At 38.0% G+C, this 20,642-nt stretch overlaps 2 protein-coding genes across 4 annotated transcripts in view; both read left to right on the top strand.

The window, feature by feature from the left end:
• stmA (Protein EFR3 homolog stmA) overlaps nt 1-20,642 on the top strand; it is a 43,251-nt gene continuing 22,609 nt past the window's right edge. The window contains exons 1-10 of one of the 3 annotated variants that reach the window (XM_076128997.1): nt 1-401; nt 12,232-12,436; nt 13,549-13,699; nt 14,341-14,493; nt 14,881-14,979; nt 15,628-15,773; nt 17,381-17,459; nt 19,603-19,756; nt 19,917-19,987; nt 20,286-20,477. In XM_076128997.1, coding sequence (XP_075985112.1) covers nt 317-401; nt 12,232-12,436; nt 13,549-13,699; nt 14,341-14,493; nt 14,881-14,979; nt 15,628-15,773; nt 17,381-17,459; nt 19,603-19,756; nt 19,917-19,987; nt 20,286-20,477 — 1,335 coding nt within the window. In that variant the 5' untranslated portion in view covers nt 1-316. Of the gene's footprint in view, nt 402-810; nt 938-9,818; nt 10,570-12,231; nt 12,437-13,548; nt 13,700-14,340; nt 14,494-14,880; nt 14,980-15,627; nt 15,774-17,380; nt 17,460-19,602; nt 19,757-19,916; nt 19,988-20,285; nt 20,478-20,642 lie in introns of those variants that run through there. The other 2 variants (XM_076128998.1, XM_076128999.1) reach the window with 2 other exon arrangements.
• Nucleotides 1,009-2,552, top strand: LOC142982517 (cyclin-L1). The gene has a single exon (XM_076129002.1). It carries the CDS (start codon nt 1,237-1,239, stop codon nt 2,485-2,487), a length of 1,251 nt encoding a protein of 416 aa, XP_075985117.1. The 5' UTR covers nt 1,009-1,236; the 3' UTR covers nt 2,488-2,552.

Raw genomic sequence — 20,642 nt, 5'->3', positions numbered from 1 at the left:
TCCGAAATGTGACATCGTTGACCCATATTTAGTTAAGTTTAGTCAATTTTAACGTAACAAGCAATTCTATATTTTTGAGTGAACCTTCTATGATATCCTTTATTTTTATAAAAGTATTGTGTTTTAAGAGCCTAAATATATTTTTTCTCGTAGCCTTGTTATTTGAAACATTACCTAGTGTTATTAATGTGAATACTATCTAATTTAGTGCCGTGTTGACCTAGTACCTGTTAGTTATTATAAAATGTTATATTAATAAATCTCCATGTTATCTTGTTATACATTTTCCTGTTGTTGAATTTAAATTCTATAAACAATGTCGTTCGTAAAATGTTGTTTTGAAGCTGGAGAAGGCCACGATTTTTTGGATTCTTTCGTCCAAAAATGTACGGACCCTGGCTGTAAGTATCTTACAATATTTTATAAGAAAATACATAGAACTTCATAATTAAATTAAGAATTGTTGGCACGCAGTCAAGAGTAAAATGCTATTGTTGTTTTCTGTCGCATTTACATTATTGATTACCTTCTTGTAATTGCCGCCAAGGGCGCAAATCTGAGCTAACTTCACATCACTAAAGGATTTCCGGGATACGTTTCGAACCTCTAAAAAATAAATCAAAACATACAATTCGTTTTTAAGAATTGTTATAACTTTTCTATCTTTATATCTACCCTTTATGATTCATACTTTATAATTTTTTGAATTTTTTAACAAGTATCCACTTTTGTTACTTTGAAGAAATATGTTCCTATTTTGAACATTTTGGAGACCGTCTAATTGTGACTGGAGACACTGGAGTCTGGATATGGAACGCAACTTAAAAATCGATCGACTGACTCAGTTACTGTGTCATGTATTCTAGTTTTTAGTATTTTGCAGTATTTGTTGAGTAAAATAGTGAGGATCAAAGATTAACCAACAGAATGGCGCACGGTATGTCCTAATTATCTATTAAATTCGCACTTTACTGTATTTATTGTGAGATTTTTGTTTACGAAACTGGACTTTGACATATGTTTGATTTGGTGGCGCCATTTTGAAAAGAGCTGTCATTACTCATATTTTAGCGTGTTTTTGTGGCGCTTTCTCCGTGAAATTCGCTAAAACTCCTTCAAAAAACTAATAAAGACTGAATAAAAGTTACGTAAAGTGCTAAAAATGTGTCACGGTTCATCATATTAACAAAGTTATATTAAAAGTTGTGTGAAAAGTGAAAGGTTTGGGTTATCAATATGACGGCGACAACTGTCCAAAGCCAGCCTAAGGCGGCTGTGACTACACCAGCGAAGCCACTGAAGAACTCGGGCCGAAAGATTATACTTACATTGTATAATTGCCTTTTACCGGAATCTGCATTTAAGGAAACGCCCTCGCAAGCCGATGGCCTTGACATCGAAACTGAGACAGACCTCCGGATCCTCGGGTGTGAAATGATTCAGACCGCTGGGATCCTGCTCAAACTTCCGCAAGTCGCTATGGCAACCGGACAAATCTACCTTCAGAGATTTTATTACTCCAAGTCTTTCGTCAGATATCCAATGGAGGCGATGGCTATGGGCAGCATTTACTTAGCATCGAAAGTCGAAGAAAAACCTTGTAGAATACGAGATGTGATCAATGTGTTTCATCATATCAAACAAGTTAGGGCTCAGAAGACTATTAGTCCTCTGATAGTAGATCAGAACTACATAGAATTGAAGAACCAAGTGATCAAAGCTGAAAGACGTATACTGAAAGAGCTAGGGTTCTGTGTACATGTGAAACATCCACACAAACTTATTGTAGTGTATTTGCAATTACTGCAGTATGAGAAGAACCGCCAACTCATGCAAATGGCATGGAACTACATGAATGATGCATTGCGCACAGATGTGTTCATGCGTTTCCCTCCTGAGACTATTGCATGTGCTTGCATTTACCTAACAGCCAGGAAAATAGGTCTACCACTGCCAAACAACCCACACTGGTTTCTACTATTCAAAGTGACCGAAGAAGATATTAGAGAAGTCTCAATGCGCATCTTACATTTATACAAAAGGGCTAAAGTAAACCCTGAAGAGCTTGAGAGCAAAGTTGATGGTTTACGTAGAGTGTACCAGGCAAATAAACACATACAAGCACAGAAAGATCAAGAAAATGCCAAATCTGAAGAGAAAAAGGCTGAGTCACCAACTGCTTCCACATCAAAAGAATCTAACACAAGGGATAGAAAGAAAGAAAAGTCGCCTAAGACTCCTCCGTTATCTTCTAAGTATCATAGCAGCCATAAATCTAAGAAGGAGAGGAGATCCCGTTCTCCGTACGACCGTAAGAGAGAATACTCAAGTAAAAGACACAAGTCTCGATCAAGAGACAGAGAAATGGACCGTTCCAGGGAACGTAGACAGGACGAGAAGAGGGGCCGTGGTATGTCTAGGAAGTATGATGACTATGAACGGTCGAAGTCTGGCAGAGACAATCGTGACGATAAGAGGAAACATTAGAGACTAAGAAACAGTAGATTCATGTTAGAATAAGATTTGGGTATACAATAAATGTTTGACAATTATTTGAATTGTTTTATTTTATAACACCTTAGTATAATTTGTTGACATGTTAACATTGCAGTCACTCATAGTATTTATCAATAATAGCAATTTTTATATCTAATTTATATTTATTAACTTTTTTACGTATATTTGTAACAATACTAGAACAATTGGGTAGAAGCTGGGTATAGACCACCACAATCCAGTCACCTGGGTTATAACATGATAATAATATCTGTATAGCTCTCTTGAGGCTACATGGCATTTATATAGTCAACTTGGGTAACTTTGAATCATTCAGGTAACACTGAATGTGGCATTTTTAACTATTTTCGATTATTTTTTCATATGAAACCAACACAATTAATAAAAATTCATTTTAGTTTTGCAAACTTTTATTTATTCTGTTGGTTTCATATGAAAAAATAATCGGAACTAGTTAAAATTCCCACGTTCAGTGTTACCCAAATGATTCAAAGTTACCCAAGTTGACTGTACATATTTGTTTAAATAAACTTCATATAATAATAAAAATTATATCTGAAGTCCTTCAAAATATAAATGTTTTAGTAATTTTATGTGAGAATAGCATTGAACATAAATATAATTATGATCTTATAATTGCGGTATTATTACAAGATAATCTCTTTCAGGAACTATTAACTTTGATGATGTCATCATTGTAAATATATCTATTTGTCAGATATTTACCGGATATTGTGATAATCACACTAACAGTTTATTTTATCTGTTCTGTAGATTCTATACTACCTATTTTAGAAAGAAGTATAAAGTGAGAAACAATTGTGAATTTCTATGTAATTAGAAAAAGGTGAATCTCTTAAACGCCTAAACATTATTAAAATTTTCAGCCCATATTGTTTCACTGCGGGGCCTTACCTCTTTCAACTATTTGTAAAAAGCTATTTGAGACCAATCTATAGTATAAGATTCCAATACATCTTGCTATCAGTTTCTGGGCTTTACATCTTCACCTGAACATAAATATTATTATGTTTAGTTGCTTTTCATAATTTCCTTTACTGATACTACCTGACTGGAAGCAGTTAAACAGTAATAAATTTAAACTATTATCTGCTTCTCTGATGGAAAAGGTTCTCCCAGAAATTTCAGACAAGGTGCCCTTAAGTGAAAAGTCTTAAATCCACCACACTCGCCAAAACCCTATTCATATAGTGTGAAGAACTGTTTTAAAAAAACTCAGACATGCAAGGTTTCCTCGCGATATTTTCCTTCATTCATTGTAACAAATTATGTTTTTTTCTGCAGTAGTATTTATTACACAACTGAACTTGAACCTAGCTTACCCACTTTAACATCTTGTTGACATTGAAAAAGATTATTTGAAAGACTTCTTTTGTATAAAACACTAGCTGACCCGCGCAACTTCGCTTGCGACACAAGAGAGAGTCATCATTTTCCCCGTTTTTGTAACATTTTCCGTTGCTACTCCGCTCCTAATGGCCGTAGCGTGATGTTATTGCCTAAAGCCTACCTCGATATGATGGTCTATTCAACACAAAAATATTTTTTCAATTCGAATCAGTAGTTCCTGAGATTAGCGCGTTCGAACAAACAATCTCTTTAGCTTTATAATATTAGTATAGATTATTATTATTATATTATGTAATAGTCTAATATGTTGGCACCTTTGCCTACACCTTCGGGTAAATCTGGTATGCCTGACCTCTCACTGGTCGTGTCGGTTTAGCCGTCCCACCGGACTAATAGAGTAAAGGAATAGAGAGTGTACCTGTGTATTGCGCACACACTTGGCTACAATAAACAAAGTCCTGCACAGTTGGCTGGTTTCAATGAAACTGGCTGCCGTAGCAGAATATTGGTCAGGAGGACATTTACAAAATGATGTTAGAATGTATGTAATATTTTTTTATATACAAACTAAAGATGAATATTCTCACAATGAGGAAAGTACGAATATAAACGAAGTAAAGCAGGTAATATGTTACGCTTACTAGATTGTAGACAAAAAATGAAAAGATTTATGCTAAACTACTTTTTTGAAACCTGGTTTCTCTAATAAAGTTTATATTTTATTATAAATGGTCTAAGATCCCGCTATACACAACCTTCACCGAGCTGGTTAATGGATGAATTATATTTATTATCAAATAAAAAAAAATATTTTATTATTTTTTATTACTGTCCCACTGCTGGGCAAAGGTCTGCTCTCGTAATGAGGAAGAGGTAGAGCTTCAAGAACTGTTCTTAAGAACTCTCAAGCATGCAAGGTTGCACCACGATGTTTTCCTTCACCGTTGGAACAAGTGATAATTATTTCTAATACACACATAACTTCGAAAAGTCGAAAAGGTGTGTTGCCTCGGGTTCGAACCTGCAACCACTTCCATGGGAGGTGCCAGCTTATACCACTCGGGTATCACTGCAAATAAAATATTCCGTTTTATTATTATACTAGCTAGTAGATATGCAAATAGTGAGTCAGACATTTTCACTATGATTAGACCTTCAACGGCTATTGTTTGAGTTTCTTACAGTTGCACTTACTCACTGATTAGAAGTAATGAAGGTCTGTTTGAATGCGATCAGATAAATGGACTGATCGATCATGATGACAATTATCTATTTCGGGGTAAAGTAAGGGTATTACCTACAGTACCTACCTCTGTGGCGCAGTTGGTATCCATTTGCTATCAGACTGGCCCGATTTCGTACTGGTATAGTACCTACAACTTTATCCCGTTGATTCCATTCCCGTGGGAATTTTGACCCCATCAATCCCATACAAACCTTGTCATAGTCAGAAACATATAAAAAAAAAAACAATTTGGTTTAGTTGTTCGAAAGTTATACGCGTAGGTACCGTCATACATTTTTTAATTAGATTCTATAGATCTAGGATTTGTTTGTTTTGTTTGTGTATGTATGCAACTACCATGCAGAAGTCTCGGGTTTGATTCCGTCCCGGGTCGAATAAAGTGCTATATAAGGATAAGTCCTTTTTAATCTACATTATTCTTATATTTCGCAACAGTATCCGACGACAAGCTTCACTTTGTTTTATATTATGAAGTGATATTTATAAAGATGCGTAGGTAACATTATAATAATAAAACACCTTTATACCGAGCGGCATAATTAAATGAAATGCGTGGTTGAACGTGATAATATAGCACGTGTATGTCACCCTTAGGTCATCCCTTTTCTATGAGAGAACGTCTATTTTGAGTGCCGATGTATATTTAGACGGTGACCGGCAGTACGCGACACGGTCTTGTGACGGTAACCTGTTGTACTCATTCGAAATCGATAATATTTCGTGCAGTGCATCTTTGAAAGTGTAAATAATTATGTTTTTAGTGTCAAGAATTTTATCTTAGCTTTAAAATTTAAGAAATCTTAAGTATACTCATTCAAAATCGGTAATATTTCGTGCAGTGATTATTAAAAGTGTATATAATTATGGTTTAAGTGTCAAAAAATTTAATCTTAGCTTTAAAACTGAAGACGTCTTAATATTTTACTGCAACGGGTCTAAACGCGATTGAAAATTAAAGGTTAGGTTACCTTGTTTGCCCGACGTTTCGATCAAATTGTGTCGACCTTGGTCACGGGTTACAATAAACACTAAACTAAACGGTACTTGTGAATTATATGATAACTCGACGTAAGTAATATGAGATATTAATCGAAATAAATAAATTTTGTTTAAATATAAGAAAGTGCGCAGTGATTGTGTATAAATACGTGAAAAATTACAATTTCAGTGCCAAAATGTGTTTTGACCGCAATTTCGTTCGTATGGAAGTAATTAAGTCGTCTGACTATATTTCGGGCTTAGAGTGCACTGTAATTTGTGACTAAATCTCATTCGTAAGGTCAGGCAGTGTTGCTAGATATATTTTGTACATAGCGGGACTTATTCTAACTTATAAAAGTATCTGGTTTTTTAGAATTGACACCTCGGAAAGCGTGTCCCGCGCGGAACATAGATTTTTGCTTAACTTATTTCAAGTCAGTTAAGCCCTAGTTTTACCACGTCTGGATAAATATCTAGTCTACCAGGTTGAAATTTGAGTTGTTTGTCATTATTTATCTAGCAGATAGTTTATCTGACACTTCGTACGCTGTGAAACTGGAGTTTTTCAGCGCTCACAGTGACGTTATGTCGTTTGAACAGTGATGTAAGCTGTTTTATTGAGTTTTATATTACTTTGCCCTTTACTTCATGCTAATATATACTCATATTGTTAAAGTCGTTTGTTCGTTTATAGCCAGGTGTAGTTATTTTGTTCGATTGTTTCATAAAATCGTTTGAGTGACGTAATACCAAATAGCTTGAAACGTTTAATTGCATAAATGGGAAATAGATATTTATTATATTCGTTCCTACAGGGAAACTGGATAAACATCATTGTTGGGCTTACCTTAAATAAATGATTTTTGGCAAATGATAGAAAAGATTATAAAGAAATTTTGCTGCTCATGGTTCAATCGTTGGTCATTGGGTTCGATTCCAGAGTCGGCTATAGTATTAGTCTATTTAAATTTATATCAGAATATAAACAATAGTAGCCGGGAGTTTAGTAACGTGCCCGTTAAATGACAAATAGCTTGGTGATTTTACAAGTGAATATAAATTATGTTTCTCACGACCAATGATGGGACTAATTATAATTGAATGCTTGCCATAATGATAATGGCAGACTATTTACATTAATTGCAAGAGTGGTAAGGCGTTAGGAGGTATTTTACATACAAAATAAAATAAAGATGAGTGGTATAAGACACCTCAAGCAAGTGGTTCATGGGTTCGTACTTGAGTCAACACACCAATGATTTGCAACACAATAACACCTTAGCTAGCTTAGCTTAGCTCTAACGGTAAAGGAAAACATCGAAGTGAAACCTTGCACCCCTAAAATTTGTTTAATTAATTTATTGAGGGTATGCAAAGTCCCCAACCCGAGCCCTAACCCCTAACCTAACCCGTCCCTCGTTTGGGAGGAGGCCCTTGCCCAGCAGTAGGTCAGTGATGGGTTAAAAAAAAGCTAGCACGAAGTTAAGCAATAGGTTCGCTCCAAATTACATGGGACTAACATTGATAATGGCGAATCGTGGGTATACTACACTTCTGCTTACATTTTCGGGTGTAAGTTTGTATGAGTTAAAGGCTAATATTAAGCAACTTTATCATTTAAACGTGTTATCTTAACTCTCGAGTTAATCTTAACTTGACTGATGCTGATAATCTCGTCCCGAGAGCAAGTAACCGTGATCGATATAAATATTCGGTAATGTAAAGCGGTGAACACAATGTTCACGGACACGGAATAATTATATGTGCACTCCCGCATTAAGAATGCTCTTGTGTCGCGGGGACTTTGACAAACATACAAACGACGGACACAAAAAACAACCAGAGTCGGTACAATTATTTGTCCCGTGTGGGAATCGAACCCACAACCTCCTGAAGCGATGGTAGCGGCGTGGTGACCAAAACCACTGCGCCTTAGGCAGTCAAAAAGTAGCCTATGTCCGAAATCGGGTCTTAAACTATCTCTATGCAACAACATCATTACAATCGGTCCAGCGGTTTAACTATAAAAATGAATCAGATAGGCAGATAGACTTTCGCATACATAACATTGAATTGTATTGATTTAAACCACTTGGCTATAACTACTTTTCATATTACAGTGTTACATAATTATCAAACGAATATAGGCAAGTCTAGCCGTCGTCGCGACCGCTCGACGCCAGCTATTTGTAGGTCTACCTAGTTTCAGTCTAGACATTTAGCCCAAAACAAATAGATGCTAATCTTAACTTGTAGTGATTCTTAGTAATATCTAGATATCTAGGGCTACGATGTTATCTATTAATGAAGTGAAACAATAATTATGTTTCGCTGTTCTACTTTTTATATTTTGCACGTTTCTCGCAGCAGTAGTGGTTTCGAATCCCACCCGGGACAAATATTTGTGTGATGAGTACGAGTATCTGTTCTGAGCCTGGTTGTTAATATATTTAATTATGTATTTGGAAGTATAGAAGCATGTTTATCAGTCATTTGGTTTCCATAGTACAAACTTCGCTTAGTTCGGAATAAGACGACCGTGTGTAAATTGCCCAACAATTTTAATTTACTAGATGACCCGCGCAACTTCGCTTGCGTCACATAAGAGAGAATGGGTCAAACTTTTCCCCGTTTTTGTAACATTTCTTATTGCTACACTGCTCCTATTGTTCGTAGCGTGATGATATACCCGGAGCTTTTTTTGGTTTTACTTACCCCTATGCGAAAACGGCGTGATTTGTATGTATGTACATATTTATGTAGACGTGAATTACTATGCCTCTGTGGCGCGGTAGGTAGTGGATGCGGCAACCACGCAGAGGCATCGGGTTTGATACCCGGGATAAGGCAAAGTGGTCATTTCTTATTTCAATTACAATATTTTTCTTTAGTAGCCCGTTGTTTGGTAACGCCCGGTCTATAGCAATAAGCTCGCCCCCCCTACTCTGTAGGACTGAGATTGTAAATCTATAGGTACTAATATTATAAAGCTGAAGAGTTTGTTTGTTTGTTTGTCGGTTTGAATGCACTAATCTCAGGAATTACTGGTGGCATAATATGTGTAGTGTTCTCTCGGGAGAAAGACGAGATAATAAGAGACGAGAAGAGAGTGGTAGTGAGACAATCTTAGTCAAGTTGAATAATATTGGTGTAAGTGCGACTTTGCTTTCTCACCAATTGATTCTTGGGTTATCAAAGCGTGTTAGATTCTCATGAAGTGCAAAGTTCAATACAATAGTGAATCATGAACAAACATACGTGAGATAACTGAATGCTGATATTATGTCTACGAAGTCTAGTGGGAATTGTAAATATTATAAATACAACTATATTATATGATTGTATTAGAATTATTCTCCCACGACAGAAAAAATAGTTTTTTAGAAACATCAACGGTCACAAGTCACAAGCGAAAATATGTAGGTATGCACTATCGCATTTTTAATCGAACTTTTTTATATGAAAATATCAATTTGCAATTTCATAAAATACTCAGCGATTATCAAATTACTTTACGACAAGTCGATAAATCTAATTGGATCAGCAGTTTAAGCATTAAACACGTAACAGCCAAACGCAATTACTTATAATAATTACATCTTAGTAGCTCTTACTAAGGCTTCTAAAATTTGTTTGTCGGTATTTCACTCAACATAAATCTTTTAGTTGTGCTATCAGTAGGCTATCGCTATTCAATTTAATATTTTATATAAAGTGTGTACTAGTCTCAAGTGTGTTATCTCGCCGTTATCACAACAGCGTGATCGTATGTAGTACTCTTTGTTAAATAGTGTCGAACCGACCACGGTGCCATACTGTCACATCGTCCGCAAGTACCAGAATAACATAAATTAAAGAAGTTAGATCGTAATAATGGACTTGCCAATATTCGGGAGTGTGAATTTCAATCGTCAGTGATGTGTGGAACAACTTCCTAGCGTTTATGCTCGCCTAGTACAAGGATGCAGTTTTAAATCAGATTTTGAGTGTTTGTGTTATTTTTATTTAATGAGTAACAGGAAAAATAATCGTATGTCGTAATTAATACGTAATATTGTGTTTAGAACGTTATCAATAAGTTCATTAGGTCCCTTGTGTCTATATATCGGTTTTCCTGTATAGCTATTCACTTCATATAGTCACGGAATTTAGTGTTGGAATCGTGCGAATAAAATCCATGTGCCCTTTACAATCGATGCTAAAATATTTGTAAATGGAAAACCACATACATAATCCATAGGAACTGCAATTAGTGTCTCATCTCAGTGCCATAATAGTACCAAAAACTGTGATAATAAGTGTCAAAGTTTGAAAAATCAAGAATAAAGTAGTTTAGTGACATAAAATCTTCTTTAAAAGAAATAAAAAGTGTGTAATAAGTGTTAAAATGATTCCTATAAGTAAAATAGCCCACCGTACGTGTTTTATAGTCAGTAGGACTGTTTACATGACATGTAAGTATATCAAATATGTTGAATTATCTATCATTTTAACCGGGATATTAATCAACAGCATGAAATGTTTGGGACGTCTTCAATTGTAAAAGTAACTCAATCTCACAAAGATACCTTATTCGCATATAACTTTGGGATAGATTAAAAAAATCATGTGTTTGTTGTCGGTACGGTAATGAAATTTTCAACAATAAGACTTTTACACAATGAAATGTATTGTATTATTCTTTCAGACCACACTTATAAGTGCTTCTTAGTACCTTTTTTGTGTTTCGTATCCAAAGGTCTAAAACTGGATTCTTTTTATTTTAAGGGAGAATCATAGCATCTGACTATACTGTGCGTTTTGTAAAAATTAGGAAACGTATATTTTTAATTCTAATTTTCCTTCTGAATTTCATCAACTCGAATTTTCCCATTTTTTGTATTACCATAGAAGTATAGATTTATATTTAGTTGCGAATAATTTTATTTTCCTCGATTTTTACTCATGATATTATTATCTAATTTTAAAAGCAATAAATGTATTAATAATATTTGTGTCAAGAATATCTAATCTATACATTATATCTTGATAGTCAATTCTATTCAATAGCTTTGCGAAATTACAACATCATTATTGGTTGCCTCTATGGCGCGGTCGGTAGTGTATCCGACTTCTGATCATTAGGTCTCGGGTTTGATACCCGGGCAGTAGTAACCCAAAGTTAGGGTCCGGGTCCAGTAATTGCCAGTAAATAGCAATAGATTTATTTTCTATTACATGAGACATTGGTAATTTTGAAATACCTACCTATTGGTGTATTTCATTCAATACTACACTTTTGTATTATATGAATTTTGAAGCGACTGTGTGTACACGTAGATCTAATGTAGTTTTACCATAATATGACGTAATTATTCTAAACGCATTCGGTAATGTGTGCCTGCTACCATAACTCATATTCTAATGTAAACGGAAATATGATTTAAACGGATGTGTCGCATTATTTAACAGCTAGACGATTTTTGCAGTTATAATGTTCCCGCACTTGGCCAGCGTGGTGGACTCAAGGCCTAACCCCTCCCATTGATTTGGGAGGAAACCCTTGCCCTTCAGTGGGACAGGAAAGGGTTTTTTAAATAAATGTTACAGTAGACTCGCCCCCTATATGTGTCTGACATTATTTATTTATGGAGAATTTTGTGTGCTTTCTTACTGAGGGGTTTTGTGTTATAATCTGGGTAACTGGATTGTGGAGATCATATAGGCTATAGTCGCTCTATAAAAAATACTGGTATTCAGCTGCATCGGGTGAGACTGGAAGCCGACTCCAACATAGTTGGAAAAAGGCTAGGATAGCTAATAATATATCGCAATGATACTACATATGCTATTTTTATTATATGGAGGACTAGAGGCCGCCCGCGACTTCGTCCGCGTGGAATCTCTTCCCGTGTAAATCCCGATCCTTCGGGAACTCCGGGATAAAAAGTAGCCTTTGTGTTATTCTGGATCTTTAGCTACTTATATACCAAATTTCATCGTAATCGGTTCAGTAGTATTTGCGTGAAAAAATAACAAACATCCAACATACATACATTCTCACAAACTTTCGCATTTATAGTATTACTAGGATTTTATGTACGCCATTCTCAAGAATACGCTGATTTTGTTCCCAGGCTGTTGTGGCTGCTGCTCAGCCCTCCGGCCTCGCTACAAACGTCTGGTGGACAACATCTTCCCCGCGTCCCCTCAGGATGGCCTCGTCAAGTCCAACATGGAGAAACTCACGTTCTACTCGCTCTCGAGTCCTGAGAAACTCGATAGGATCGGAGAATACCTGTTCCAGAAGGCCTCGAGAGATATCTATAGGAGGAGACATGGGTAAGATTAATTAATTAAATTAGTAAATCTAGACGATTTGGTCATACAGGAAGAATAAATGAATAAAAAATAATGAAATACTGTGCCGGGAAGGCCTAGAAAGGGTCAGGTGCTACTCGAAACCGGCAGTCCTGCATGATAAGATGTATGGATGTGAACGAAGCAAGCTTAGTTTGTACGGATCGTAGCGAGTGGCGTTCTGTGGTCTCTACCTACCCATATGGGCTAGAAGCCTGATTTAAAGTTTGTGTAAAAAAAAGCCATTACTGTTCCACTTCTGTGCTATGATCTGCCTAAATGAGAGAGGAGATTGATAATGAGAATATTGACATTTTGTTACGAAAATTCTCGATCTTACTTCTAAAGAAAAGCCCTATCAGCATCATACCGACCGTGAGTCAAGATCACCTGATTGAGACAAACGTAGTTATGAAATAACTGAAGGTTTCAATATGACGTACAGTCAGCGTCAGAAATTTCTATGCACTGTCACATTGTCAAAAGCATTTTTATAATGAAAACAGTGAAATTACCCTTGTATAAGTTTCCGAGTCATTTTAGAACTACTGCACATAACAATTATTGAATAGATATTTTCAATCAAAAACTAACGATTAAAATTGTGACAGTGTATACATATTTCTGCCGCTGACTGTACTACGTTATCATTATTGAGGCCGTTACACTTGACAGTTAAGATACTGTTATCTATTAGAACCTAGTTTAGTGCAGAAGATTTATGGATATATTTAACCTAAATTGTGATACTAGGTTCAAAACCTGAGATTTCTTTTTTGCCCTACCTTTTGTAGTTTGAGCAATTTTACGACCTTATCTCGGAATTAGTCCGGAGTTTTGTAACGTGCCTTGGAGCATATGGCTGTCCAAGTGAAGGCTAGGCTCTATTGCATCTCTGGATAGCACATTGCGGTACCAGAGTTTCTCTGAAGAGTGTTCTTGGTTGGTCGAGGGTGGTTTTAGTCGGTAGGAATCCGACATAACCCGAGTAGTAACTACAAATAGGGTATCTTTAAAAGATTTCCCCCTCGTTAATAAAAAAAGGCTCTATTGCATGCCCTCGAACAATATTTAAACAGCTTTTATTTCTCCAGGTTCGTGATAATAGCAATGGAAGCGATGGACCAGCTGCTGGTGGCGTGTCACTCGCAGACCCTCAACCTGTTCGTGGAGAGCTTCCTCAAGATGGTGCAGAAACTCCTCGAGTCTACTGACCCACAGCTACAGATATTAGCCACGCAGAGTGTGAGTCTATATAACAAATGCTTTTGTTCGATCCCGGGTCTTCGATTAATAAAAATACCAAGCCTAGTGCCTTCATTTTCAACTATAATTCCATTGCTGCCTGACTGCTGGGCAAGGAAAACCAGAAGAAAGGTGTTAGTCCTTTATCTACAACATTTGTCTAGAACGGGTTGAAAACTTTTTAAAGAAGGCAGGTAAAACATTTAGCGGTAGTTTATTTATTCAATAGCGTTTTTTCTATATGAGTTTTAACGCTATTGAATGGATAAACTACCGATAAATGTACCTCAGAAACCGGGGGTTAGTCCGGCAACTTAGTAGAGAGACTTGTATTTACGGTTCGCGGCTGACAGAGACATACAAAATTTATAGTTTAGAACATCAATGACTTGCAAGCTTATGCAGCTGATGTGGTCAGGCTTATTGTGTTCTGTTTGATACAGCAAATTTAATAATGACAAACACAGAATTATTATATAAATCGTTTATGCCAAGGCTTTCTACTCAGTGGATAGTTTCACCATAATTCTAATGTTTAGACTGTTTCTAATACATTTTTTCCTGCACTTAGCCCTCAAATGGGAGGCGTATGTTAGATCACTATTTTAGCTGTTCTATAATAATTTGTATGTTTGTTTCAGTTCGTTCGTTTCGCGAACATTGAAGAGGATACTCCATCTTACCACCGACGGTACGACTTCTTCGTGTCGAAGTTCTCTGCGATGTGCCACAGTAACCACATCGACAAAGCCACGAGAGACAAGATACGACTCGCTGGCATACAAGGATTGCAAGTGAGTAACCTCCTTGTGAATCCTTTCGTCCTGGTACTATGGGTTTAAGGATACATCTTCTGTTTGCAAAAACTGTCACTTTCTAGACTGAAGTGTAAGTTCGCTTAACTTTCTAGCAATTTCTTGTCCCCTGGTACTTTTTAGACGGAAACGTCTAGAAGACTCAGGCATACAAAATAGTTAATCTAAGTTGATCTCTTTGTAATAACTTAAACGCTAAGTACCTTTGCACTGTTTATCAGGTACTTTCGGAAATTTCTAGATTTTTACCATCTCCTCTCATTATTTATATCCTAGTGGTATTCGGAGTACTCGAGCTCAAGCGTAGGACCGACGGCGTTTGTATAATTTGCGAATATAAAATTTCTCATTTATTTTTATTTTCAGGGTGTAATAAGAAAAACCGTGTCGGATGATTTAGTGGAGAACATCTGGGAGGCCCAACACATGGACAAGATAGTACCCTCTCTACTTTATAATATGCAGGTAAGATAGCATGAATGATCAGTGGTTTAAGCACACTTGGCGCGGTCATCTCATACTTGGGTGACTGCTAAGTGATATTTGAACAAGGTGTCCGTGCTTCTGGCGGCTCTTAATAGATATCGTAGATAATCGGTCTCGATTGATGTTTAGTTACATTCGTAAAGTCATATGTCAAAGGTCTTCGAGCGGCTAAAACAATTTTGACACTAGGTTGACCACTAATCCATACTATACTAATATTATAAATGCGAAAGTAACTCTGTCTGTCTGTCTGCTACTCAATCACGCCTAAACTACTAAACCAGTTTGCATGAAATTTGGTATGGAGATATTTTGATACCCGAGAAAGGACATAGGCTATATATCATCACGCTACGACTAAAAGGAGCAGAGTACCAGTAATTAATGTTACAAAAACGATGAAAAATTTCACCCATGCTCTCTTATTGGACGCAAGCGAAGTTGCGCGGGTCAGCTAATCATACAATAAAATAAAATAAGCGAGGTACGTGGTGGACTCCAGGTCTAACCCCTTCTGCGTTCGGGAGGAGACCCTTGCCCAGCAGTGGGACAGTTACGTGGCTGTTATTAACTAAGCCACGAGCTCCTTAACTACCGTAATCTGTAATAATCATTGTTTATTCGCAGACGGCGGAGAAGTACGAGACGGTATCATGTATGGAGGGCGCGGGGGGAGCCGAGGCGCCGGCCAAGCTGGCCGAGGCGTGCCTCCGGGAGCTGGTGGGACGAGCCTCCTTCGGACATATACGCAGTGTGCTGCGACCTGTGCTCACGTACGTACTGACTTTAACCCTTTAGGGCTTGTACACAAAACTACGATGCGACGCGACGCGAATTCGCAACGCAGAAAATTACGACACGAATTGCTGCGATGCGATTTCGCGAAGGTGTCTCCCACGGTGATCACCCAGGGTGAGGTGAATGCGCGTGCGAATCAATTCGCAGGTTCTTGCGATGCGTTGTGCGAGCTCGTAGATTTTTACGATGCGATGTCGCATCGTAGTTTTGTGTACAAGCCCTTACTGTCCCACTGCTGGGCAAAGGTCTCCTTCAAACGAGGGAGAGGTTAGGCATTTGCTTTTCACCACACCGACCAAATGCGGGTTGGGGGTTTTTTTTGAAGACAACTCCTGTACTAACATTTGCTTTTGGGTCGCGAGTACTTTTACAAACATACAAACAACGGACACAAAGTACAAAAAGACACAAAACAATTATTTGTGTGTCGTACAAATAATTGCTCCATGTGAGAATGGAGAATGTTACTAGGTATGCCAAATCGCTTGAAATTTTGGCTCAGTAAAGCCTGTACATGTACATGCAAACTAGTTTTTGTTTCAGTCAAAAATACCAAGTAGTTTTGATTTTACAAGCATTCAAAGTTTCAAAAAATATCGAGTCCCGCAAACAGCGTGACGTCATACTACACCATGCCGCGCGGGCCGCGTCCCGCTTAATATCAAGTCTCCAGCCGTAGATGTAATAGCTTATGCAGTAATTTGTTGTGTTTTCGTCTGCTTAATACATTTAAAGTGTAATAATAGTAAATATTATTAAAAAAGACTATGTGAGCCAGACTTAGCGTAATGTACAATGACGTCACACCGACTCGCGCGGTTACAACTTGTTTTACTTATAAATCGGAAACTAATTAACGTATCAAAGTAATTCTTTCACTAGTATTTTTTATTTTTAACAGAGAATATGGAGAGCTAATAATCCAAATTTGTTAACATTCTCCATTGAACCCACGACAATGCAATAACCGAAACCACTGCGCCACGTAGGTTACTAACTCTACTTAGCTATATTTCGCTTTGACTGTCTCTGTGGCGCGGTTGGTAGCGTGCGCGACTGCCGCGCAGAGGTCTCGGGTTCGAATCCCCGCTTGGGCCAAAAATGTAATCCTGAGGTTTATCAGTGTTTAGTACCTATTTTATAATCTGCATTGCCCGGAGGTCGGAAGTAGAGATTGCAGGCCTCAGTGTCTCGGAGAGCATGATTGTGTCGCCGTTGGTCCCGCGCCTGACCTTTCTCTGGTCGTGTCGGTTATCCGTCCCACCGGACTATCTATCTATCGTATGATTAGTGGTCAACCTAGTGACAAAGTAGCTCAAGCCGCCCAAAAGGCCTTTGATATGGCTTAACGACTGTTATCTTAGTTGACGATAACCGGGACTGACTTTTATGTGCCCTCCGAAGCACCGAGACGCTCAGTTCAAATACCACTATGCGGTCACCCATCTATGGAATGACCGCGCCAACGGTTGCTTAACCCACAGATCGTTAACCGACCGGTGAGGACAACTGGCTATGAGCGCCTCATGAAACTATGAGAATGTAGGAATAGAGAGAATAATATAATATTGTTTTATTGCAGTCACTTCGACCGCCACGAGCTGTGGATACCGAACGAGTTTGCCGTGCATACGTTCAAGATCATCATGTTCTCTATACAGGTAAATAACCTATTATTTTCACTTATACTTAAAAAAAAATAAAACACCCGCACCAGTAATTGCTCTTGTGTCGCGGGGACTTTTTACAAACATACAAACAACGGACACAAAATACATCTAGACCCGAAACAATTATTTATGGATCGCACAAATAAATTGTCCCGTGTGGGAATCGAGCTCACGACCTCCCGGCGCATAGCGGCGTGGTGACCTAAACCACTGCGCCACGGAGGCAGCTTTAATCAAAATATCATAGACAGTTGAGTTTACCGGTCGGTAAACTCAACGGTCGGTCGGTCGTACTGCAGATTGGTGACTGTATTAGTATTTGAGCTGAGCGTCTCCGTGCTTCGGAGGGAATGTATATTAAAGTCGGTCCCGGTTGAATGAACAATTTTACCAGGTGATATTAGTTTTATTGATATTTACAAGTCCTTTCCAAAAAAATCTCTTAGATAAGTACAATTACGTGTTCAGAACACAATTTAACAAATTCTTTAAATATAACATTTTATATTGTTATTTGCCTAGCTTTGTTTTTGTAACATTAATTACTGGTACTCTGCTCCTTTTGGTCTTAGCGTGATGATATATAGCCTATGTCCTTTCTCGGGTATCAAAATATCTCCATACCAAATTTCATGCAAATTGGTTCAGTAGTTTAGGCGTGATTGAGTCACAGACAGACAGACAGAGTTACTTTCGCATTTATAATATTAGTATGGATGGATGAAAAAAAACGTACTTCTAAAAATATTTGTCTCCATCAATAGCAAACTTTACACACATACTCTATCGCGCATGAAACAACAATCGCACGTGAAAGAGCGCGCGTGTAAGGGGAAAGGAAAGAGCACGCGCCGCGCTCATCTGTCGCCCGCGCTGCGCGCTGCGCACACTAGCTTTAGCTGGTGACAAAACAACATCGAGCTATGATGCGCTGTACTATGTTCATGCTATGTCAACTTGCTCGTCTAATATTTTAATCGGAATATCGGACCACCAGTGGTCCGCGGAAGTCAAAATGTGGTCCGCGAATGACTTTAAAATTTACAATCTTCAGGATTTTTAATACACTATCTTTAATTTACTAACATAGCGGTCCCTGATAACAAGAATAATATAAAAGTGGTACCTGGTAACAAGAATAATATAAAAGTGGTCCCGGACTAAGAAAAGGTTGGGAACCCCTGGTTTAGAACAACATCGAGCACAAACATAGCACAGCGCAGCATAGCTCGATGTTGATTTGTCACCCTTATACTGTACGCTGCTAAGAACGTGCGATACTGTGTGTGTGTAAAGGTGGCTAATCCCTTGTCCAAGGAACCACCGGCGGTCGTCAAATGTGTTTGGTTGTCACACACTGCTTTATAAAAACAACTTTAATTAGTTCGCGTAAGGTTGATTTTCAAAACTATGTGCAGTGGAATGATTGGCGGGTTTCGGGACAGATTCGAGTGTTGCTTTTGTTTGAGACTGTGCATCTTGGGTTTTTTTTTTTAATCAATGTTGGAATGAAAAACCTACGCCGAAACGTCTGACATTCTACGGTGAAATGCGTGTTCGCGTTAATTACATATTATATTATTATTATTAAAGCTTAACTAGTCACAATTTTTTTTTCTTTAAACCCATATAACCTTTTTTAAGACGAGGAAGAAATAATAATATGTTCTTTTTTGTTAGGTTCCTTAGGCTTTCTCCAGGCTCGAACATAATAAAAATGTTCGTGGTTATATTTGAAAACTAGACCTTCGGAGCTACATTTCGCCTTTTTTTTTCTACGACTACTTTTCTCGGAGTTACAGTTCGTAGAAAAACATAAAAAAAAATTGGTTTCTTTTTTATATCTCTTAACTATTGCGCCCGTAGCCACTTGCGCTCACCGATCGGTAAACGATCTATGGGTTAAGCAAACCTTGACGCGGTCATTCCATAGATGGGTGACCGCATAGTGGTACTTGAACAGAGCGTAAAAAGTCGGTCCCGATTGTTGTCAGTTAAGATAACAGTCGTTAAGCCACGTCAAAGGCCTTCGGGCGGCTTGAACAACTTTGACACTAGGTTGACCACTAGCTATATGATAAGAAGAAGATTGTGCCTAGTGTGTATTGTCACGTGTGTATGTGGGTGTGCGCAGGCGCAGTACTCGTACAGCGTGGTGGAGGCGCTGATGCAGCACCTGGACGCGGCGGCGCCCAGCGCGGGCGACGCGCGCGCCCGCACCCGCCTGCGGGCCGCGCGCGCCACCGTGCTCAGCAACATCGTGGCCATCGCCGCCGGGGACAGTGTGGGTGGGTATCCCACTGCGGGGGGAAAATAACTTCAAAAATTTGCACAAATCTATGACATTTGTCGGTCTCCGAATTAAAATTAAGACTTAGTAATTTCAAATTCAAATTAAGCTTTTAAACAATAATGAATCCAATATTATTGATAATGTCTTAATTCCAGGTCCATCAGTTCTGGAGATCATCAACAACCTACTGACCAACTTGAGAGCTTCCGTCGCAAGAGATTCTGAGGTAAATACACTTGGCATCTAACAAACTTAGCTTTGTGATTTATAACTAATTTAATACTATAATGTAATGGGTCGGAATTGAAAATGAAAGGTTAGTATACCTTATTTGTTTACCCGACGTTTCGATCGAATTACATCGACCGTGGTCACGGGCTAACTCATGTAATTCGATATTTGCATTATAATATTATGTGTACAAGTCGCTAGAGTTTAAAAACGTACATTTAATATTGAAACGAAATATACCCGTTTCAAACAAGCCAACTAAAATGGCGTAATTTCATGTTTATTTTTTGCAGAAAGAATCAGACGAGAAGTTGTACCAGGAAGCGTTGATCAACGCTCTGGGCGAGTTCGCGGACCACCTGCCCGACTTCCAGAAGATCGACATCATGATGTTCATAGTCAACAAGGTGCCGTCCGCGCCGCGCGGCAAGGGCACCCGGCCTGACTCCATGCTGCAGAGCATCCTGCTCAAGTCACTGCTCAAGGTAAACGACCAATGGAGAATGTTAACTTTTGATTATTAGCACTCCATATTCTCTGTTAAAAATAAAAAATACTAGTGGAAGAATTACTTCGATACGTCAATTAGTTTCCGATTTATAAATAAAACAAGTTGTAACCGCACGATGGCGATGTGACGTCATTGTACA

This window comes from Anticarsia gemmatalis, chromosome 22 (genome assembly GCF_050436995.1).
Source record: "Anticarsia gemmatalis isolate Benzon Research Colony breed Stoneville strain chromosome 22, ilAntGemm2 primary, whole genome shotgun sequence".
Lineage (NCBI taxonomy): Eukaryota > Metazoa > Arthropoda > Insecta > Lepidoptera > Erebidae > Anticarsia > Anticarsia gemmatalis.
Note: the sequence above shows the minus strand (reverse complement) of the source record. Positions and strands in the feature narration are given on the sequence as shown.

Bases quoted from the DNA above. Each gene is read 5' to 3' on its own strand.
- LOC142982517 (XM_076129002.1), top strand. From the start codon at position 1,237: ATGACGGCGACAACTGTCCAAAGCCAGCCTAAGGCGGCTGTGACTACA.